The sequence below is a fragment of the Styela clava genome, chromosome 1 (assembly GCF_964204865.1).
Source record: "Styela clava chromosome 1, kaStyClav1.hap1.2, whole genome shotgun sequence".
Classification (NCBI taxonomy): Eukaryota; Metazoa; Chordata; class Ascidiacea; order Stolidobranchia; family Styelidae; genus Styela; species Styela clava.
This window is the reverse complement of record NC_135250.1, coordinates 5,195,327-5,219,947: the sequence shown is the minus strand read 5'-3', so window position 1 is coordinate 5,219,947 and position 24,621 is coordinate 5,195,327. Positions and strand designations below refer to the sequence as shown.

The 24,621-nt window shown below is 37.2% G+C and overlaps 1 protein-coding gene across 3 annotated transcripts; it reads right to left on the bottom strand.

The window, feature by feature from the left end:
- Positions 1–4,021: 4,021 nt before the first annotated feature.
- LOC120348509 (A disintegrin and metalloproteinase with thrombospondin motifs gon-1-like) lies at positions 4,022–23,314 on the bottom strand. Of its 3 annotated transcripts, XM_039418650.2 has the most exons (21): positions 23,205–23,314; positions 22,056–22,368; positions 21,184–21,287; positions 20,451–20,609; positions 19,984–20,101; positions 18,778–18,980; positions 17,662–17,826; positions 16,468–16,638; positions 15,113–15,286; positions 14,423–14,545; positions 13,431–13,607; positions 12,666–12,836; positions 10,943–11,113; positions 10,226–10,372; positions 8,356–8,517; positions 7,303–7,464; positions 6,434–6,595; positions 5,713–5,898; positions 5,159–5,362; positions 4,260–4,384; positions 4,022–4,180 (listed from the first exon to the last, which is right to left on the bottom strand). In XM_039418650.2, exons 1-21 carry the CDS (start codon positions 23,302–23,304, stop codon positions 4,106–4,108), a joined length of 3,372 nt encoding a protein of 1,123 aa, XP_039274584.2. In that variant the 5' UTR covers positions 23,305–23,314; the 3' UTR covers positions 4,022–4,105. The 3 variants fall into 3 exon arrangements, with proteins under 3 accessions (XP_039274584.2, XP_039274586.2, XP_039274585.2); XM_039418652.2 differs by lacking the exon at positions 7,303–7,464; XM_039418651.2 differs by lacking the exon at positions 10,226–10,372.
- Positions 23,315–24,621: the final 1,307 nt, after the last annotated feature.

Below are 24,621 nucleotides of genomic sequence, written 5' to 3'. Positions count from 1 at the left end.
TTCAGTTCTTCACACTTGCTTTTTGCGTGCGACTTGCCACCCTCATATAATCTCAAAGTGACGATTCGAAATATCCCACCATTTTGTGCCTTTTCGCGCAGCGCAGATTATGTTAAGATATTGTTATATTATCAATGTTTATTTTTTCTTTCTGCTTAATATCCACGCTACAGAAATTTAGATATATATCTGCCGAATACATATACATTCGCCAAGTTTGCAAAATTATCAAAAACTGGTTTGGTATATTTAAAAAAAATAGAATCATCTTATCTAAAACATATTCCAAATAAAATTTATAGTAATCGTTTTTTCTTTGAATGAATCATTCAATAAATTACTTCCTCAACAACCAACAGGAGGCTTGATATTAGTTACGTACTCTGAGAGCATCGTTGAAGTCTCCCGTCACCCATTTACTGCACATCAATTGTTGATAGTTCTCAGCGGTTTTCGGCAGTTCGATTAAGATGGGATGCGCCTTTTCGTCCTCACAAAGTTTTGCAAATTTTTCTTCGTTCGCTTTTTTTACGGTAACATGTATTTCATACATGATGACTGTTGATCGAACAACTAAAAATGATAACCCAACACACGAAAACGAACCTTTTATATTGAATTTAGGGTGAAAGCAACAATATCTGATGCAACAATATCTGTTTACCGGTAATGAAATTGGTAATAAACTAGACGAGTGCAAACGAAACAGCTTGACAGAACTTCAAAGGCTGTGCAATATTGGTGCAATCTGGTTCGAGAGAATCGATATGAAAACGAGAGAATTTACGTCTCAATTGTTGTAAACGTCATTTCATTCAGTACTTAATGACGCACCGTGATAAGCGCGAGGAATTCATGTTCCGAATTCTGATTCCATGATCATAGCCGCTACGTCGTGTGTTAATAATAGACCTTGGTCCTATGAAATTATAAGAAATGAACACAACTATTTAGCATTACGCCTTATCGCTAATCTGGTCACTGGAATATAAATTTTCATTTTTTGTAGTTTCAGATAGAGTCAGTACCATGTATTTTCTGCTGGCAGCTTGTCAAAATCAGTTTCTTCTATTTCTTCTTACCTTCGATAATGTGAATGAAAGTTAATTTTCAGAGAAACCGTATTTGGAGAGCGGAAGCTCAAATTGAATTGTTAGTATTGTAAAAACTGTCCAGGGGCTTTTTTCGCTGAATAAATTGTTGTCTACAGAAACAAAAGCAAACGCTAGTCAGTTATGACTCCGTGCCTCCCTCCACTATTGAAATCCATATTTAGCTGAAATAAATAATTTATAACCCTACCTAAGGATCTGAAATCATTTCAGAGTATGGATAAATAAATTTCCACGAAATTTTGAATATATTTGGTGAAGATTCAATAACGAGGTTTATATATAGTCTACGCATACGTCAATAGCATAAATAATATGAGCTATGTCAAGTGACATAAAATCTAAAGCAGGGGTGTGCAACCTTTGATACAGGAGGGCCACGTAGAAATAACTGGGAGAAATCGCGGGTCGCAACTTTAGGCTTTATAGTAGTTGCAGGCCCAAGAATTTTGGTTATTGATCTTGTGACATGCGCTGTTCATATGGCACAAGCTAGCTGTTAGGGTATCGTAACGTCATAGGTATGAAAAAGATATTGGACCCAGGGAGAGGCTTTTCAACGCAAAGGAAATTGAATTACTCGCACATACCAGATTAAGCTAAATTAAATACTTGTTTCGCGGGCCGCACAACATTCAAAAATGGTACTTCTCCGTGGGCCGCTCAATTTTTCCCTGTGGGCCGCAGGTTGCACACCCCTGATCTAAAGTATGATTAGCGTTCTTCGTAAAACGTGCGTACACTTCTCAATCTGAAATTGATTTTGCATCTTTACTAGAGTCCCGCTTTAGTTTTAAACCATGTGTAGTGTTTGTTCACGGTTCGATGGTCATTAATGACATGACTGACTTAGGCCTACGCGATATGAATGCGCAAGTTTACATGTCAAGTTGAGCAGAAGGACTATTACGGAGTGGCTGGTGCTTGTTCTAATCAATTATTATTCGCTGTTTAATTAAGTTGTATTAGTTACCTCCGTGCATACTGAATTGTAGCAGTAACAGCCTCTTATTTTTGCGCGCAAATATCGTGTGTTGCTTTGGGGAAAGCTTAGCAAGTTAAGGAACTTGCAGATAAAGGCGAGACACTATACCAGGGGTGGCCAACCTTTCACATACCATGCGCCACGTTTTAAACATGTTTCAGATGCGCCGTAAATCTCTTGTATTCCCACGCCTAATGTCCGTTTCTTGTTGAAATTATATAAATTTATAATACACACACATATATACACACGTATATGTAGTTTTTACAATTTACAACTTCAGATGAATAGAAATTAAGCAAGGAAGTATAATAAATAAGAGTGATCAATTTTATTCAAGTACCGCCTTTATGAGACTTTTGCTGCTGTTTTACTTTCGCCTTTTTTTTTTATTCTTGGAGTTAAGTTTGTTACTGAGAGGAGCAGTGCATTCTTCAAATTTAAATATGTAAGTCTTGACCTCGCTTTGCTTTTAATTAGTTTCATGGCAGAAAATGTTTGTTCACATCTATATGTCGTTCCGAAAAGACATATAAAACCCTGGGCAAATTTTCTCAGTTCTGGAAAATTTTCACGGGGTAACGATTGCCAGAACTTGATCATGTCAGATGCACTTGGGACTGAAGAAAGCTCATCCAATTTAATTTTCAATGGTGGATGAGTTTTCAAATCAATTAGTTCCAATTGTATATTGCTTGGCATCTTCATTATGGTTAGTTCACTAAGTGAAAATGGGTTTATAAAAGCAAGTATAAAGTCTTCTTCTTTTGAAATATCATGAAAACGACTTTCAAATGACTTGCAATAACTTGATTTTTTCTGTGTATATTGCCAAATTGCCATTACCAGCAGCACATTCACGGTGTTATTTCATGTGAGGAAATTGGGACAAATCCTCTTTTTCCAACTGGGAAACGAAAAGTTTCAACTTCATCTTGAATGCGATAATGTCATTTACTAAGCTTGGAAATAGTTTGCATTTGCCCTGCAGTCTCAAATTTAGATCATTGAGATGGCTAGTAACATCAACTAAAAATGCCAAATCAAATAGCCAGTTTTTATCACATAAAAGTGCTCTTTCCTCAGGTAGCTCGTTCTTCTCTTCAAGAAAATCATGGACAGTAAATTTTTTAGGCTTGGGCAATTCAACTGGTTGTTCAATGGTTATTGGGAGATATTTTGGAAGTCTGGGCAATGGAAAATCCATGTTTCAAGCTGATAAATGACGATTTTCTATTTTTCCAGAAGTTCTGAACTTTTTACTTTAGTAGGGAAAAAATAGTAAATTTCACTAATTTTTGCTAAAAGTCTATAATGAATGTCATAAAGTCCGTCCAAAAGCTAACGTCGATAATCGCCTGTTGTTTCTAATTCCAACAATCCGTAAGTGGGCGACGTGGGTAAGGAGAATAGATTTTAGGTACAATCAAAAGTCACCATGTAAATCGCAAAAAAACGGCTTGGCGTGGAGAAGCCAAGTGCAATTAACAATTTTGGCATGAAAAGGGTTAAAGATGCAATGCGCCACCTCTAATCATGCAATGCGCCACGTTTGGCGCATGCGCCATAGGTTGGCCACCCCTGCACTATACCATGCAAAGTAAGCAGACATCGGGAATGTCACAACTTCGACAGCATATATGATACCAAAGAAGGCAAAGATTAAATTACAATTTTGATTCACGCATTATATTTATTATTTGCTCTATAAATTACAATCAAACTAAAGCAGTCAGAGCAACGTATGAGTAACAGACAGGGCTCACTTGCCGTTTATACCCTTCAGCGCCTTGTTTCGTGAAGGTTTGAGGATCTTTTGAAAACTTTAAAAATTGCCAAGAATATATATATCGGAACGGTGAATCAACCATTTGTTTAAAATTGTGTCCGCTACTCATTTCATTTTTCGACAAAATAACACTGATAGCATTCGTCGGTGTTTATTAAGGAATGAATACACATCGTCGCATGTTGGTTACAGTTGTATCGGATTAGTAGGTATTCGTCGTCAACAGCCAGGTAATGGACAAGCTCGTTCTCTATAATTCTGGGAATCCAAATTGCAAAAGTGTGGCGCGACATCCTACAATGTAAAAAATAGTTGTCTTTTTACTACTGTATATTGATTTCAATCAACATTTTTTAAATATAAAACTACTTACTCGTCCACGACTGTTGCAATATCGCAAACGAGATTGGAAACCTTTACACCGGTCTAAACTGGAAAGCGAGAGACGACATAACGACCACGGTTGCCAGTTTCCCCAAGAAAATGTTTCTTCATTAGCTAGATGAGAATATGTAATTTACAGAATTTAATGAAATTCCGGTTGCGATTTCACACGGTCTGTTTATTTATACAATTGTGTAAAGTTCTTATTGTGTGATGTGTATGTACCGTGTCCGGAAAATTCGCCGAAGGAAATCTCGTCACAGGAAATTTCGCTGTTGGGAAAAATCGCAAGAGCATTTTGCTGTAAAACAAGTATTTTGATTAAAACAGTTAGGTTTATAGGGTTAGAGTATGCTGTTAAATAACGAATCTTCTTTTGGATAAGGCAATTTTTCATACGGCGATTTTTCCTATGCGGCGAAATTTCCTGCGGCAAATTTTCCGGACACGGTACAGCGCAGTTCATTTGTACCATATTCTAAGATTAGTTTAGTGAAACTTTAGTGAACAATTATATAAAAACAGAAGTTCGAGGGTTAAATATTGTTTGTTTTCTTTTATGTGAAGGTAATTAAAAAATTCGTGGGTTCTGATTGTTTCGGTCGCCCTGTGTGGAAAATTGATTTTCTAGAGCCTACAATCAAGCGTGCGACTTTCGTGTCCATATATATTGGAGCGCTTCAGAAGTGTGTGTACCAATATGGAGGTAACTAATTTTGTTCGCCTACTTTACATCAAGTTATGTAAAGGGACTGAAACCTATGGGCAGGGGGTATATTCATTTGGCTAAAATAGACAGTACTCGAACTCGTAATATAACTTAAATAACGAAATTTGGATTAAAATTACGGCCTAACCCCCGCCCTGGTACACAAACTACGGGAGTACCTTGCTCTCTTGTTGCTACTTGTCCACTATCAATGCACTTCATTTTATTGCATTCTTCCAGTCTGAAGCTGTCACCAGACCCACAGTTGGCATCGGATACGAATCGCTTTTCTCTGTTTTGGCAATTTCGAGACTTAATCTCTGTACCGCCATCGCACGAAGCTGTACATTCTGAAATTACTTCCCACTCGCCCCAGGAATATTCTGAAATATAAGTGCATTGTTGCCGTATAGCAATCAGAAAAATAAAAATATGACTGAATTTATTGCACAGAGAATGTTCTCAAAATTTCCCTTTTAACTATATATTCAAGAATGGACTGAAGTCGCATAAAATTCATCGGCAGTTTCGCACTCGGAAATTTTAGAGTTTAAAACTTAAGTCAGAGTTGTTGTCAGAGTTCTTAAGTCAAATTGCTTTTGAAAGTTGAAAGGATTTGAGTCCAAATTGAAGTCGCTCCGGAGTCAGCGCCTATTTTCGAATTTTTGGGAGTTACATTCAACTGTTTTCAGATAAACATGCTACTGCATCTTACAATTTCGCTTCAATTTACCTGGTGATATTCGTACACAGGATTGTAGACGACAAATTCCTCTTCTAGTTGCAGGTTCTTGGCCACAAAGTGTCTTATCTACAATTCTGTCATTGTCATCCAAGCAGTCTCTTTCTGATCTTCGTATTCCAATTCCACATGTTACACTACATTGATCTCTCCAAGAACCCCAACGGTAGGAAATTGCTGGATGGAAACATAATTAAGTGAACGCAGGATTCAAGCTAGTTAAAATCATATACAGTATATATAGCTGTCGTGGTTATTATTGGTCGCGATGCCTCCATATGGATCGTTTTGGTAAATTGTTATGCTATGTTGGGCGACTATTTGGTGCAGAAAAAACACCTTCTCCGTAACTAATGATCCAGAGGAATTTCCGTCCTCAAGGTTGTCTGAAGTCTGTTACTTTTATTTTTTCCTCGAATTTTCTCTGGGTCTTTCGGAACCCTACATTTCTCCCAGAAAGTTTGCTGGCTGGTATTCAATTCATGGTAACACTTTTGTATGAAATATGACAATTTATTCCATCTCGCTTGTCTGCCTCAGTCACGCTCGCCCGCCGATCTTTTCAACAAATTAGATTCTGTAAGGCCGATTATATCGAGTAATTCTCTTTGGTTTACTAAAGATTGGATCATAAGAGTTCTAAATTACCTTTGCTTAACTAATCAAGTTTTATATAACCAAAGAAATCTGTGAAATTACTTTCCATACTTACTTCTACAAGGAGGTAGAGTACAGGTCTGTGTGCGAGTTGAGTTTCCTTCGCAGTTCTTACTATCAACAGTTACATTTTTATTCAAGCACATTCTTCTTTGTGATACTAATCCGTTTCCACAAGTTACAGCACAATTTCCTTGCCATTCACCCCATTTATATTCTGTCCAATATCAATATAGAATGCATCGTTAGCGTTTGAGTGCAGCAATCATGCCAGGAGTCATTTGCAAACGAGAGCGACCTTGCAGTGCGTATTGTGCAACACTGGATCGCGCGAATTAACGTGAACGATTGAAACTGGCCCGCGTCGTTGCTTACATTTTGATTACATCGATTATCGCAGTGCAGTTGACAGCAGTGAACCTGTGCACTTTCAGTTCCAAAAATGTGTTTAATTAATTTTTTTAATTTTGTATGTTATTTTCACTGAATGAAAAAAAATAAAATTGACCATAACTATGATACAAAAACCCTGAATTTCATCTTTGGTCGTAAGTGTAATGGTATGACCCAGGGTGGGCAAGGTTTTCGGACCATGGGACAAATCCGGCCCGTTGGGTGATTCAATCTAGCCTCAAAATAGGCTTGTTAGAATATGATCGTAGTCTGTGTAAGTTTTATTTTAGGTTGCCACAGACTTCAATGATATGGAACGTTAACAAATCTTTACGTTTTCTCTCTCACTCGATTCCGCGTCGTGCTTTTCACACCTCTTCCTTTCGCCTCGGTCACGTGTAACTATTTAATAAGTCACACTTACATGACCCGTCGATCTGGTTGACCACCCCTAATAAGCCGCAGTGTATCGTATTAGGTAACTATCAATAAGTTTGAGCATTAAATAACATTTGATCATTCAACTTATACCTTTACATAGAGGTTGACTGCAATTGTGAAGACGAAATGAGCTTCCTTCGCAATTTTTGATGTCAACAGTTACATTTTTATCCAGACACCATCTTCGTTGTAATGCTAATCCTTTTCCACAAGTAACGGCACAATTTCCTTTCCATTCACCCCATTCATATTCTGTCCAATATAAAAATAGAATTCTTATTTGCGGTGGGTATTGGCAAGAGTTGTTTGTCAATGTAAGATGATGTGTAACCGTGCCCGGAGTAATACACGAAAATAACTGGAACCTCGAATATTGCAACGTGATAAAACTGCGCAGTTCCGGATTATATTGAAAATGCATCGATAGCAGTGTTACCATTGTGACGTTTCATTATCCACGACCTTGTCACGGACATGCTCACTCTTAGAGTGTACTTTTTCAGTTAACGGTAGGGTTTGCGGTATTTCCAGGCAAACTGTGACAAGTTTGCTGCTAGTTTTTAGTGATACTGTTTTTAAGTATACCATAATTGAGACATTGAGTAAGCGTAAGCACGAGTTTGTTTCGAATATGAAAAGGAATTCGCTAATGTCAAACAAGGTCGAAAAGGTAAGAGCTATGCTCACTGCTGCCATTGTGATAGTGATATCAATTAACCTAGAGGCCATGTGAAACAAGAGAGCTATGCTCAAATATATGAACACGTGGTGACACATAGTGGCAAATTTTGATGGCGTCATAGCACACAAAAAACGATAGATGAAAGTAATAGCCTTCTAGCAAAAAATGTAATCTTCACTCACTGAAAATTTCAAAGCAATTGGTTCAGTAATCAAGGAAAAAGGCGATTTTTTCGAAACGATACAAAGAATAAGACCAACAAGAACAAGATTACCAAAAATATGAAAACGATTCATAGGTCCACTCATGTGTCCAAAAACAGCTATTGAAAACAAATAACTAATCCCATATCCGACACGAACTGGTAACCGGGCGAGAGGCCGTGTTTCGCCATATGATTAAGCCGTATTATCGGCTTCCTTTTCAACCGGGTTAAATATGTAAATCCTATCCTATCTTACCTTTGCATGGAGATTGATTACAAGGCTGAATACGAGTTGAGCTTCCTTCACAATTTTTGATGTGAACCGTTACATTTTTATCCAAGCATATTCTTCTTTGTAATACTAATCCGTTTCCACAAGTTATAGCACAATCTCCTTTCCATTCGCCCCATTTATATTCTGTCCGACGGAAAAAATAGAATATATTATTTGCCGTGGAGTGCGTCATCATTTCAAGCTTTCGAATCAGCGTTCGGCATGTTTTCGCCGCAACTGGTGTCGTATTTCTGACTCCCTGGAGTGGACATTCTGATTTCAACGGTGCCAGATTTTCAGTGGTGAAAAAGTAGAAAAAAAAAACTCAAAAATATTGAGTTTACCAGGAGATTTCAATAGTTTAGTGACGAAGGCATATATGTCAAAGTTTTAGTTATCGAAATTTGATTTTCTGGGAGTTCGGAGCTGGATTCAAATCTTTTACAATCCGGCGTCGGAGTCTATTTTTTCAACCCGGAGTTTCAATCGAATATAAACTTTTCCCTGTGATTATGGCACAAGGCTAGAAAATCCACTTTTGCAAGCCTCGCGCCATCAAGTGCTTGCAACCCATTCTAGTCCCTACTTTATTGTGATGATTTTGTCTGCTCTATAAGTGCTTTAATTAGTTAGTAACTCGGTGACTCTATATATCAGTGATTCTCAATCGGGAGCCACTTGCTTGATAAGATTCTTTCACAGAGTGTTTTCACTTTGTTGAGCATGAATTGTCTGAACATACTAGAAACTGGTAAATGACGATTGAAATAACATTGGAATGACAAACAGGGGTGCATGGCTTCTGAAAGCCTAGGAAAAGAGGGCCATGAGCCATAAAGATTGGGAACCCCGGCGCTCCAGAAGTGTGTGTAACAATATGGAGGTAATTAATTGAAACTGCCTCTTCCGCTTCATTATGTTTTAGTTGCTTACCACTGGAGGCGTTGGTGGTACAAACGTTCACAGATTTTACTGATTGTGACTTCATAATACCCCCGCGCGCCGTTTCGAGCAGACCTCCTCGGGATGCTGGGATCACCGATTTGTAGAGCGTGGTTTTAATTTTCTGATTATAGTTTTGTGGTTCAAAATTTCAATTGTCTTTTTGATATATTCAGATGTTATAACAATAACCTAATTTTACTAAACTCTTTCCAATCAACTGTTGATTGTTTTGTAAGCTGGAAGCTACACTGTCAAGTACGTATTTCAGTTTATTGTTTTTATATTTAGGGAATATTTCAGATGTAGAATGTTATGTGAATGACCGCTTTTGTAATAGACCGTTTTCATACTGGATTAGTCCTGTGTGTGTTTATATGAGTTCAGTTTTGATTTGCATAATTTTGTTGAATTATTAATTTCAAGTGTCGACATATTTCTTGCCGGCACATTACCTGTTGTAAATATTGTTCGTTTGTTTTCTTTAGAAAACCGTATCGACGTACCGTCGTATTTTCGTACACCTGTCGACGTTTACTTTTCGACGGACACCCGTACTTTCCTGACGATAATAAAACGACATCAACAACTTGTACGCGTCTTTTTGCATTGGAGTGACGAAATCAACATATATACATTAACAGATTGATCATTTAAGAATTATACCCTGGTGTGGGTGTTAAATGCCACTCCACTCCAAATTTGACGTCTACACTAATAATTGTTTTCGCCTACTTTACATAAAGCTGTATAAAGAGACTGAACCCTATAGGCAGGGGGTATATTCACCTGGCCAAAACAGACAGTCCCCAAACCCGTAATAGAACTAAATAAAGGAAAATCGTACACATACTACGGGAGTACCGAAACCACTACTCTGTATTTTCACCCAGTTTTAGTTTTATTTTACCTTTACATGGAGGATTCAAGCATAGCGTTCTTTCTTCGGAGTCTCCAATACAACTGTCACCCGACATACAACCCCTTACTCGCGTAATCTCTCCCACTCCACAGGTAACGCTACATGGAGACGATAACCACGGTCCCCACGTAGATTCTGTAGATAATTTGTAGAGTTATGTAATTTCAGGACTTCACTTCCTTGGGTAAATCGGGATCGGTTACATGACTTGCCAATGGTGTTGGAATAAGGGCATGGACTGAATAAACCGTGGTACAATATAACGCTGCAGATTGAATTTAACCAGTATGCCCATTCAGACTTTCAGGAAGTCCAAATTTAAGAGGTGGTAAATGTTAGGCAATTAACGATAAATTATAAGAATGTGTTATGCATATGACTGACGATCTAAACTGATATATAGACAACTTTTTGGATATTCAAATACAATTATTATATTCAAGTTAGGGTTAAAGTCGCACCTCAAAACTAGAGAAGTATTGGACATTTTAACGGAGTGAAAGGATATCACTGTATTGAAGTTAATCATACACCGCCTTTGCAAGGAGTTTTCACTCCTTTAATCCTTGGTTACTGGACAGTGTGAGTGACAAACTGTTCTATGATAATCTTTTATCTATGATTATGTTTCATTAACATGGTTTTTAACCGACATTATTTGTGAGTAATAACTTTGTAAGTTTCATTTAGTGCTAGTTAATTTACCTTTGCAAGCAGGTTTTTCACATGGTATTGTGTCTTGTGAGATACTGGTACTACATGGGGGAGCATTCATGATATGCGACATACAATGCCTTACTCGAGAAATCTCTCCAGTTCCACACGTTACACTACAGTCACTCTCTATCCAGGGTCCCCAAAAAGGCATTTGCATTTCTGAAATAATAGGCATAAAAATAAATTATACGGTACTCTCGTAGTATGTGTACCAGGTTAGGGCATAATTTTATTCCGATTTTTCTCATTTTAGTTCTGTTACGAGTTCGGGACTGTCTGTGTTAGCCAAGTGTGGATATACGGGTGGCCCAAAAGTAGGTGGGGCTCCAAAAGTAGGTATACAGTTATTAAACTATTTTATATGCTTTGAAGCTACTTGCAGTTCACTTTATGTTACTTGTTGAGTACCACAAAAATTGCTTATTTTTTTAGATAATAAATCTAGTGTGAATTTTACATTAGTTTTCTAGCTGCTAGGAGGATAATAAAAAAATAAAATAACTGTATACCTACTTTTGGGCCACCCTGTATAGGTTTCAGTCCCTTTACACAACTTGATGTAAAGTAGGCGAACAAAATTAGTTACCTCCATATTGGTACACGGACTTCTGGAGCGCCAGATATGCACCAAAACAAGAGAGCAATGTTCAAATATATAGACATGAAAGCCAAAACGAATTACGGTATCATTAAATCTTTTACAGTACAGGAAGTCTTTTTTACTCCTGACTTCGATGAACACCAGATTGCTGAAATGCGATCGCGATACGCCAGACGGTGCGCAACTTTTGATTCCGAACATGTCATCACACAAAACATCAAGGTGAAAAATGAATCCCATAGAGCCCACAGAAACTTTTAAAATAGCAACAATAACAACGAGCATATCGGTCAGAGACCGAAGACTTATCGATCGAAAGTTAGGGGAACCCAAAACAGAAACTGCGGTTTCCTTACGAAAAATTCTGCAAACCCGAACCGGATTGTTTCGATTAGTTTCAAGCCAATAGCATATTTACCAATCCTATATTTTGTGTCAAATACAACGGCGCTAACCCGGGTTGCGACAGCTATCCAAACACAGTGATATTTTGGTGAAGAATTCTGCAACCCCTAACCGGATAGAGGGATATGGACATTGCTTAAAGAGTAATTATAAGTATTGAGATACGATCTCGCGGCGTGTATCCTTCGCTCTGACTCAATAGCGTGGAAAATTTCTCGAATGAAACTTGCGCATCGCGACAACGTCAAAGTTACAAGAGAGATATGGACAATGTTTAAAGATTAATCACGAGATACGATTTAGCGGTGTGTATCCTTCGCTCTGATTCACTAGCGTGAAAACTTGCGCATCGTACACACACACATTCAGCGCGTCTCAAAAATCTCTCGCTTTGTAAAAATCGTTCTCTCGATTTGCAAAAATCCAGATCTCTTCATCACTAATTAGTTAATAACTCGCTAATTATACGACATAATTCATCCAAAATCACTGTCAATGAAAGGATATCACTGTATTGAACTTAATCATACACCGCCTTTGCAAGGAGTTTTCACTCCTTTTATCCCTGATTACTGGACAGTGTGAGTGACAAACTGTTCTGTGATAATCTTTTATCTATGATTATGTTTCATTAACATGGTTTTTAACCGACATTGATTTGTGAGTAATAACTTTGAAAGTTTCATTTAGTGCTAGTTAATTTACCTTTGCAAGCAGGTTTTTCACATGGTATTGTGTCTTGTGAGTTACTGGTACTACATGGGGGAGCATTCATGATATGCGACATACAATGCCTTACTCGAGAAATCTCTCCAGTTCCACACGTTACACTACAGTCACTCTCTATCCAGGGTCCCCAAAAAGGCATTTGCATTTCTGAAATAATAGGCATAAAAATAAATTATACGGTATACTCTCGCAGTATGTGTACCAGGTTAGGGCATAATTTTATTCCGATTTTTCTCATTTTAGTTCTATTACGAGTTCGGGACTGTTTGTTAGCCAAGTGGATATATAGGTTTCAGTCCCTTTACACAACTTGATGTAAAGTAGGCGAACAAAATTAGTTACCTCCATATTGGTACAGGACTTCTGTAGCGCCAAATATGCACCAAAACAAGAGAGCAATGCTCAAATATATAGACACGAAAGCCAAAACGAATTACGGTATTATCAAATCTTTTACAGTACAGGAAGTCTTCTTTACTCCTGACTTCGATGAACACCAGATTGCTGAAATGCGATCGCGATACGCCACACGGTGCGCGATTTTTGATTCCGAACACGTCATCACACAAAACTTCAAAGTGCAAAATGAATCCCATAGAGCCCACAGAAACTTTTAAAATAGTAACAAGAAGAAAAAAAAGAATAGTAAGAAAGATACTATCAACAACTATTTCACGAGGCGATCCATAGGTTCATTTCATGTCCAATAAATTGGAAGAAAGACTTCATTTTATATCTCACCTTCGCAAACCGGTTCCTCGCATTCCTCCATCATTTCCGCATCGCCTTCGCATTTCCAATTGCTTGCACTTTTATTTCCCGTGTAGCAAATTCTGCGCTTTGTTATAAACCCTAACCCACAAGTGACGCTACACAGTGAGGACGCCCAAGGGCCCCATGTGTAAATTGCATCCGGATCTATAGGAGTAATTTACAGGATTTACCCTTTCTGATATGATTTGTTATTGATACGGAAAAATCGCCATTAAGTTAGTTTACATTATGGATATACAGGGTGGTCGCTAAAAAAACAGAACATTTGTCAAACTGCTATTTATTTTTACAAAGAATAACTTTTACAAAGTTGTTTCCTGCCTTCTTAAGGTGTCAAAATAGAAATCAAATAGAACCTAAAATGTATCAACCTAAATCAACCGAGAAGAAATAAAATCGTATCCTAAAAGAAATGAGTAAGCATGCATTTTATTCGTGATCTCATGTGACCGTTACATAATCTGCTTTTTAGTGACCACTCTATATGTTGTTTTATCTATCGCAGATATTACTGTAATTATAACTCACAGACGAGAATGGATGAGTTTTAGTCGGAGATGTCAAGCACGGCAGAATGTGTGCTACTGTGTTTTCCTTAAAATACGACCCAGCCTGAATTTCCAAAATGATTTTAATATAAGCCCTCCCCTCAAAATAAGACCTAGTCAATAACGGGATTTTTTTTTGCCGAGTCGATAGCAAGAAATCTCTCCCACACGTTTTAAAATGATTGGTTATATATGTTTTGCAGTTTTGAAAATTTCGTAATTCTCTACTTTATATTTTTGTTTTTGCGGAAACACGGTAGGTATGTCACCAGAATTGAATGTTGGATAATAAATGCTTAAAATAGATGTATGAACCGCCGCATAGTGATGGAAAACTTTGTGTATGGATAGACAGGATATATATGCAACAAACCAATCTCAAGTTTTTTTATGATATCTTCTATTGCTCACCGTCAAACACAATTGAAGCTTCCCATGATCCGTAGTTTATTGAAGTAATTCCGTGCCTTGTGGAACCTCTATGTCTACGTTGACCATCAATTTTCCAAACTGTGAATTCACCCCCTTTTTTCGCTGCAAAAACACGTTAATGTTACCAACACTTTACTTAAGACAACAAAAAATCGACTGGAGAGTTGGTTAGAGTCTGGACTTTTTATCTGATTCTGGGATTGGATAAGTTAAGGTGCTTGATTTCAATTTATTTCAACTCATCGGAGTATAATTTTTTCAGCTAACTTGACTAAAATGACAATGAAGGTCGTTTTGGCGGGGATGAAGTGCTCATTTACAAGAATAGGAGAAATGTTTCATCAGCCCAATCGATAGTCGATAGGAGTTGAAGTCAATTTTGGGAATGGTTTGAATGCCAAAATATCATAAAGTCGGAATCGAGGTTAGGTTTTCCAAAAGATCACAATCAAGGAAGTCGTGTACAAATTACTTTGTCGTACAATGTCGCTTCACTTGGAAATCAGCACGCTTTGCAATAGTCTCCTAAGAACTCAACTGGTCAATATAATTGGAATTATCTCATTTTTTTTCAAAGCGGAAGCACAAATAAAAAATGAAGCAAATTCAACAAAAAATGTCCCACAACAACAATGTTAAAATTGAGTTAAAAGGGATTCCATTCCGTACCTTCAATCACTCCACTGTGAATAGCAGCAGCACATAAGTAAGAGTCTTCTGTATAAATGTCTGTTCCCCACACCGCAGGTTTTCCTATGCTTGGCAGTGGACATCCAGGTGGACAAATAGCAACAAATTTTTTTTGGAATAAATCACTGGATGAAGTATTGCACAAGACGTTATCTTCAAAACAATAAATAAGCAAATAATTTAGAAAATTATTATTTAGAATATTATTATAAACTCTGAAATCAGTAGAAATCGAACTCGAACAAGATGAAATTAGCTAAAAATAACTCGTATCGTGGTGAAAAATGATACTGTAACTTTTCGAGACTCGCACCAAAGAAGTTATTTGTAAGTATTAGGGGTACTTCGTAAATGCAGAGCAGCCAACTAATATAAATGAAGCACAATCCCATTAAAATACATACGAAGGGATACAAATTTTATATTCTGATACAATTTTTGTTCGTCGATTATTACCTTCGGTCCAAAAAACGGCGCTTCTGAAGTATACTTACCAAGATGGCGGACACCGGAACGTAGTATGTGTACCAGGCTAGAGTTAGGCCATAATTTTCAGGTATAAATACTACGGGAGTCACTTGGCTAGTCCGCGAAATTGTAATGGAACTAAAATAAGGGGGATTGGAATAAAATTATGGCCTAACCTGGTACAAATACTATGTTCCGGTGTCCGCCATCTTGGTACGCATACTTCAGGAATATCCCAAAAAATAATATTTTAGGCAACTATTTAATCAATTATAGTAGACTCTTAAATGTACATTGCTGAAAGAAAATATCATAATAAAATAAGGTTGGCTCAGTTACCAAACTCATTTTTCGTAGATCATCTGTAGATGCGAAATCACCAGCTGTTTGCAAGATAATGAAGGTTGCGCCTTAATGGTCATTCACAGAGTCGGATGTCAAACTATTAAAAAGCCAACTAACTGGTAAAAGTGCAACTGTGTTAGAAAGTTGCTTTTTTCAAAAGAACCAATGTTATGTCTTTATAACTCATTGCAAAACTGCACGCGATTTATTCAGATTTCCGTTTATGAAATAAAATTTGACGTAACAATACAACCCAGAAGCGTAGTAAACACGTTCATGCATTATATTAAACGGCGCTCCAGAAATGTATGTACCAATATGGAGGTAACTAATTTTGTTCGCCTACTTTACATCAAGTTGTGTAAAGGGACTGAAACCTATGGACAGGGGTATATTCACTTGGCTACCACGCACAGTCCCCGAACTCGTAATAGAACTGAAATATAGAAAATCGGGATAAAATTATGGTCTAACCCTAACCTGGTACACACACTACGGGAGTACCTAAAATCCGTGCGAACCTGAGCATCTTTTTGTGTTATAACATGTTGCACGTGCTTTTGCAGGTTCTTCGCCACATAGCTTTGGATCCACAGTTTTATTGTCTTCGTCCAAACAATGGCGAGTTACATTCATAAAACCTATTCCACAGTTGACGTCACATTCGCCTTTCCACGGCGTCCATGAATAGTCTAAAATTCAGCAAATATATAAATTGAAAATAAAAACATCACAGTAAAATCTGCATGTAGAAAATAGAAACAGTATATATATGTACTGTAGCATAAGGATATAATTTCTAAATATATGGTGTCCCAAAAGTATGTTCAGTTATCGATTATTTATTATTATCGGTACCGTCCGTCTGAAAACAAATATCTGGTTTAACGAATCCCAAACTCGACATGTACTGGTAACCGGACGAGAGGCCGTGGTTCTGTCTTATGGGCTTTCCTCTCCCCCGGGATAAATATGTAAATCCGATCCTATTAGAAATGTTGTCTCCCCCTTGCCCCATTTTCCCATGTTTAGCGCACTTGTCCTACTATCACAGGTCGGGTTCATTGTTCAGGTTTGGGTTATATTCGGACAGAATGCTGAACTATTCATATGATATGAGCAACATCATAATATGTTCAAAATACTACTCCTTACATTTTTATACGACGCCTATTCATCTCGTCTGATCCAAACTAAGCCCCGTTCAATCACCCACTGATATTCAGTTTTAAGTATGAATGGAATATATATAACGTTCGGTATTGGAATTTAGAATGACCTGGTTGAGGCGGTGGGCATTGATGTTAATCAGATATGTGCTGTAATGTGTAATGCACAAGCCTACCAGAAAGTCTTTAACCCAGAGGTAGGCTAGGTTTTTGGACCAGGGGCCAAATATTTTGCTCACCTAGACTGGCAGGCCATGCAAGTGTGGTGTAAAAAGTTACATTTCATAAATAATATTTACTGTGTTACAAAAGCAACCGTGGAGAACAATAGACCTCGTGCCAAAACTAAATTTAATCGCAATCTCAACAAATTCCATGAGCTATTTTCAGCCAAAACATCAAAATTTGGTTTCAGATTGGTTGTGGCAGCATTGGGCGGGCCAGATTGAATCATCCAACGGGCCGGTTTTGGCCCGCAGGCTGTACTTCGCCCGTGTCTGCTTTAACCGCTCGTCGTAAATCATAACATAATAAAATTCTACTCACCAATACATATCGGAAGAGCGCAAATGTCAATGTCGAAATCAGGTCCAATACATTTATCCGGACTGACGGTATCGTTATTTTTGTTGAGACAAGAACGATAAAGCATCAGGTTGCCTTCACCACAAGTAACACTACATCTTTCAGTCCAGGGACTCCAGTGATATCCTTTAAGAAAATTATAGATTGGAAATGTTTTAGTTTTCACGCTCTATAGCAGAGGTGTGAAACTGGGGGAAACCCCGGGCCGCATCTTTATTTAACTCAGGCTTTCTATTAGTTGCAGGCACGAAAATTCCGATTATTGATCTTATGGCATGCTTTATTTGCTTCGCATAAGGTAGTGTTAGGGCATCGCGACGTAGACAACAAATGGTTCTAGGACATGGACTTTGCAACGCAAAGGGATTGGAATTACTCACACCTACCAGATTGAACTAAATAAAAAATTCGTTCCGCTGGTCGCACACCATTGCACATTTTTTTTCTTGTGGGTCGCATTTGGCCCCCGGGACGCAGGTTGCGATCCCCTGCTCTATAGTATTACTACAGAGCAATGCTCAAATATACATTTACGAAGGTTAATTGGCCACTGCAATGTCAGAAAAATTCCAACCAAATGAACGAATTGTACCTGAAGTGTTACTGTGAATTTATGAAAACAGCAAATATACGCCCCAGCATGGGACCCAGAAAATATTGAAAAATTAATAAATTGAAGTTAAAAATAAAAGTCAGGTACTGCAAGTAAAAATGGATTGTTGCATTACTTGCATATCAAAGCGATTTTTCTGCAATACCACCGAGAAACAGCAAAACCGTCCATAGGTCTAGCTCTGACATGGGCAAACTACGGCCCGCGGGCCAAAACCGGCTTGCTGAGTAATTCAATCTGAACCACCTGATGCCGCCACAGATTTGATTTGAATTATTTTGAATTCCGTTTCTATCGGTTTCAACAGTCATTTATGCTTCCACACTAAAGTATACGCGGTCATTTTTAGCTCGCAAGCGGTAGTCTGCTGCTTTTGATGTTTTTCTATTTATTTTTTTAGTTGAGAAATATCAACCTTGAGATGTGCAAAAAAAGAAAAACGATATTAAAATATTGAACAATACCTTGGTCTGCGTCGTCAATTGTTTTTTTAATCCAAGGCAAAAAGTTTCCGACTTTCGTATAAATGCCAGGTGATTGTTTTGATCCACACTGTACAGGACCGAAGCTAGTTATACCGTACAAGAAGCGTGTTGAATTATCGCTCATGCAGACAAACGGACCGCCACTATCTCCACCACATGTATCTGCACCGCCCCCGATGTGCCTGTTCGAAAATATTAACACAATGTAAAAAGCATTACAGAGTGTCTAAAAAATTTCGCCCGATTTTATGGTAATAACAATTATAAATTTTTTTGTCTTTGTTTATTATTAACAGTTTTTATTGTGCTTGTAGTCCTCATTTATCATACGATAAAATTTATTCAAACTTACAATTGTTATTACTATAAAATAAAATTCAAATAACATTTTTTGGACACCCTGTATAGTTAGATTTAGCATGCGATAATTCTCCATCTCTAGGGGACAAAGTCGAATATTAAATGACCAACCGGTCAAAATTTGAGATTACAGTAGTATTTTTTACAGAACTAGATACAAATAGTCACTGACAAGTCTATTTATTAAACGCGACCCAGTTATTCAAGAAGCAGTTAAAGCGAAATAAATCAAATTTATCAACTTTGACTATTTTTGTAATAAATCAAGTTATAAAACTTTTAGTTTAGTGCCATTGAGTTTTAATGTCGGTAATATTTCATTATACTGCGTTTCACACATCTTTCAGGCCGAACAATACTATATTTTAAAAGGCCGGATTCTTTACTGGCTCGGCAAATTCAATTTATTACTCTGTGCGAAATTGGGGCAATGGTATCCGAACCCCATATTTCAAACTTCCCATGCCAACATAATAAGGTCAAACATCAACCAACAAGCCATTGTACCCGAGGTAACCACTCGCAGAAATTTTGATAATAATAAATAATTTTGATTTCTATTATTTGAACACATGTCACATATACATGCCTAAATTTACTATTTTCACAATTTATCGATCAAAATTGCGTTTTGGTAACGTTTTATGACCTTCTTGGTAATCGGGTATACTTCTTTCCCTTTCAATTGGCACTGAAGATATAATTATAGTTAAATTACAATTTTGTAAGTGCTGATCACTGATAGGCATTTTAATAAAAACAGACTCAAATGTTCTAGACTTTAGAGTTAGTATTAATACAACGAATACCAATAAAATACCTTACCCAGCGCAAATAGTATTTGCCGGAATTTTTGTCCCACTTTTTTTGTACCATTCGACACATTGTTTTCTGTCGATAATTTTCACTCCAGCTTGACGTAAGAGTTCTGGCAGATTACCATCTAAATACATAAATACATTATTTTAATCTGGTGAGAGTATCCATAACAATTACGGAATGTTTAAACATGGGGGGCGGAGACAAGTTTTTAAGGGGTGTGAAACTGATTAAAAATAAAATTATCTGTTGGATTCGGTGTTGCTAACCTTAGTTTGGATTTTTACATTTCTTTATTATTTATAAATTGCGATTCCATTCACGTATTTTCAACGTTTAATTTCGCCTTACTATCTGTTATTTGTAGCATATTGTTAGCTAGTTATTTTTGAGGTGGGGCGCGAGACTTGACGAATTCTAAAAAGGGGGCGCGGCCATAACAATTTGAGAGCCATTTCTTTAGTCTAACTTACGTTCATCATAACCCCATCCTGCGACACCGCACTCAGTTCCGTTTGATAGGCTTGCATTTGTTTCCATCGCGTAAGGTATAGGCTTTGCATATCCCATATTTTCTTGCCATGGTATCTTTATCAAACAAATGTCATTTGACAAGTCTCGAGAATTAAAATCTGTAAAAGAGAAAATCAAAATGGCGATCAGTGAGTCATAAAAATCGTCAAATTTTAATCATGCAAATCCTTTCCAAAACTCTTTTAACCATCAGTGGATGCTCATGCAGTACCTTGTTGTCAGCGAAATCTGCCAATGAGCGTCGTATCATATGGGGTCGGTACTCCCGAAGTATGTGAACCAAGATGGTCGACACCGGAACGTAGTATGTGTACCAGGTTAGGATTAGACCATAATTTTATTTCAATTTTGCTTATTTTAGTTCTATTACCAGTTCGGGGGCTAGCCAAGTGACTCCCGCAGTATTTGTACCTGAACTTGGCTAGCCCCCGAACTGGCAATAGAACTAAAATAAGGAAAATTCAAATAAAATTATGATCTAACCTGTTACACATACTACGTTCCGGTGTCCGCCATCTTGGTTCACATACTTTTGGAGTACCATGGGGTCTGATAGTTATAGTCAAGTTCACAGTAGAGATGCCGAGATATTTGTGCACTTCACCATATTTTTTGTTATCTCCAATATTTATTTAAAAACATGCTCTGTTCTTATACGTATATACCACTTACCTTCGTGACAAATCACTTTTTCAGGTTTTGTATTGACTGCAAAAGGCTCTGGTGCGGTTTTATTTCTGCTGCTATATGCGATTCTCGTTGCCTTTTTCCGCCCTCTTTAAGAGCAAAACATCAAACGATATCAATGAGTTATTTTATGTCGGGAGACATTAATTAAAAAAACTGTTGTGTATCTTTGAAAATAAACTCCAATGGAAAATTAACTTCTGGTTGTCAAAAGCGAAATTTTTCCAGTTATTTTATTTCCGGGTCCGAACTTTTCTTGAGACCACAAAATTGAGATGTACTACTATACTTTTGAAGTCTGTTTGTAACGTCCGGAAATAAGTTATATCATTAATGTATGCGACATTTTCCTGTATTTCGGCTTATAGTGCATTTTAGAGTGTTACGAAATGTGATCGATTAGATCGAGCGACCCAATTTTTGGTACTCCCATAGTATGTGTACTAGGTTAGGGTTAGGCCAATATTTTATTCCGATTTTTCTTATTTCAGTTCTATTACAAGTTCGGGGACTGTCTGCGTTAGTCAATTGGGCGCTCCGGAAGTATTCGTACCAAGATGATACACAACCTGAAAACCTCCAATCTGGTATACTATGTTCAAGTTGTGCGCCATCAGGTACGAATACTTCGGGAGCACCGCCAAGTGAATATCCCCCTGCCCATAGGTTTCAGTCCCTTTACACAACTTGATGTAAAATAGGCGAACAAAATTAGTTACCTCCATAGTGGTACACATACGTCTGGAGCGCCCATTTTTTAGCAATATGTCGCAACTGAACATGAAATTTCATTCCATTGTCATCAAATTTGTACTTTTTATATATAAATCTGGAATTTAAAATAAAAATATCGAAACCTGTTAAAGCAATGGGCAGCAGTCAGTATCCACGTGTCAGAAATCAGACTTCCTCCACATTGATCTGCACCATCGTCAAGTTCAATAAAAACCTGCCAAGGCCATGACTTCTCAGCAGCTAAGAATCCACGTACGACTCCCGATAAATTTTCTTCGCATTTTACGGCGAGTTTAAAAACTCCATCACAAAAAAGTTCTTTGCCGTCATTGATATCGGTACTGTTACAAAACCGTCGTGTAATCTTCGCTGTATCTGTCTCAGTTCTGTGTACTGGATTACAATCTGACGGCTTTTGCCATGGCCCCCATGTACCTCAAAATAAAAATATAATGTATTAGTATATAGGCCTAGTTGGGGGATGTTTGGACATTTAGAGAGTGGTAAATATTTTGCTATTAGCAATAAAACCATTTGTAACTTATAAAAATGAATTTGGTATTCAGCAACCGATCTACACTTACGAATTTTATATTTAAATAGAATTAAACTCGAGTCAGGAATTAAAGTGTGATATCACACCTAAAATTAGGTGAGGTGTTTGAAATCTTAAGAGGGGTGTCCACCCCCTATAGAGGGGTGTAGGAAATCACCGGTTTTACGTGACCTATATATATATCCGTTATCCAAGACCATAAATCTAAAACAATTATTAACAACCTTCCACGCCCGCTCGGAATTGTAACCTGGTCGTAGTCCAAATCCTTCACCATCACAATTAATATGTAAACGCTATGCTCTACCTAACGCTTGCCAGAGTCCTAACACAAAAACTTGCATTTTGAATACCTAATCTAAAATACTGATAGATCCCATAATAATCCTTGGCCTATATTATTATAATAAAATTTATATACAGGGTGTCCATAAAATCCCTTTACAATTTCAATTTTGTTATGAAGTAAGTTCTCATTAACCAGACTTGTTGTTTTTTAATCTGTAATTATTCAAGTATTTTTACTTCATTTAATACATCTGTAAGGGCCAATACAATATTATGGTATCAAATTTTCCTTTCGTAATTTTGAAATGTTTTAGGTTTATTGACACCCTGTATATAACGAGGAAATTAACGCACGTCCCTTTTCACTAGCCTACTGTTCAAAATGTTGAACGTCAAAAAGTAGAAGTCGAAAAAGACAAAAACTCACCTTCGGCTAAATCTCCGTCAGTGTCGGAACTTGAAGAAAACGGTAAATTTGAAATGAAACTTAATGACAAATATAAAACGATAGGCAAAGTATTTTGCATTATATATATATGTGCTATTTCATAAATAAAACAATCAGTATGAAAGATAATAGTGAAACGTGGATTATAAATGACAATCAAAAACTTTCACACCATGGCATATCGATGTCAAATTATATAAATGCGTTTTGGAGTTCTCATTGTGGAATAGTGACCGGGAGAGAGGCCGTGGTTCGCCATATGGTTAAGCCGTCTTATCAGATTTCCTCTCCCCCGGGATAAATATATATATCCTGTCTCATTTATTCAAACTTTGGTAATTTTAATGTATATCACCAAGACTTCACTCACCCCAATAAATAGAGTCGCCTCTCAAATGTGACTCTTAACCTAACTGAAACTTTCTTGTGGAAGGGCTTATAAGATATCGATTGATGCAATATACGGCAACGACATCAGGTAAGCTATGCAGCTCGACATATTTTTCCAATGTTAACTCACAGTCGCTGACAAATTAGGATGACACACTAATATAATATAACAACTATTGCCATTTTGACGTACAATCACGCGAGTAGTTGATTAAAATGAGTGTAACAACTTGAATTGTGTACGGCCTATCATTACCACAAGTCCCCAGCATAACAAGGATGTAGACTACTCCACTGAACATTCAAGACTTTAGCTATAACGCTCCAACTATAACGCCTGTCCCACTTCACGTCGGTGAACGACCAAATAAAATATATTGGTTTAAATTGTTGCACATAAATTACTACGCAGCGTTATTTTGCCAGAAGCTATTTATATTGTAAGCCTATTAAATATCGCACGATGAAAAATTTTTGAACTTTTTTGAAACAAATGACCAATTATAAACCACCGTAGTCTATTTTCGTGTCATGTTTTATAGTTTTTTTTCCACTTGACTGGATTGAAATTTTTGTAATCTTGTGAGCATAAACAAAAACAAGTGGAACATAACGAAACGAAGGCAAATCGAATAAAAACTCAAATTTACCAAGGACATTCTATAAAAATAGAATTTAAGGAACTAAGGAAGCATTGTATGACATCAACATCATACGATATGAATATATGAAATAAAAATAGGTCAGGGTATATATGCCCATTTACTCGATCTCAGACATATCTATTAGAAACGCAACGTTCTAGTCGTACTATTTCACATTATTATTCCACATTTTATATCCCAAAATCTGTCCTAAACCTAATATCGGGCAGAATAATAATAAATGCATAGATATATTCGATATAACAACACAATGTGATAATTCTTAGGATGATGGATCGTAGGTCTGCCCGATCCTGAGCAGCTGCAAAAGAAGATATTGCTTCGTGTATCGTTATCAGCGG

What these genes read in the sequence shown, in the direction of transcription:
- LOC120348509 (XM_039418650.2), bottom strand. Translation starts at nt 23,304, where the DNA reads ATGCAAAATACTTTGCCTATCGTTTTATATTTGTCATTAAGTTTCATT. An exon ending in GCTGCCCATTGCTTTAACAG is followed by an intron (nt 21,288 to 22,055) that starts GTTTCGATATTT and finishes TTGCTCTTAAAG; the next exon opens with AGGGCGGAAAAAGGCAACGA. An exon ending in CTTGAATCCTCCATGTAAAG is followed by an intron (nt 8,518 to 10,225) that starts GTAAAATAAAAC and finishes TCCGTCGGACAG; the next exon opens with AATATAAATGGGGCGAATGG.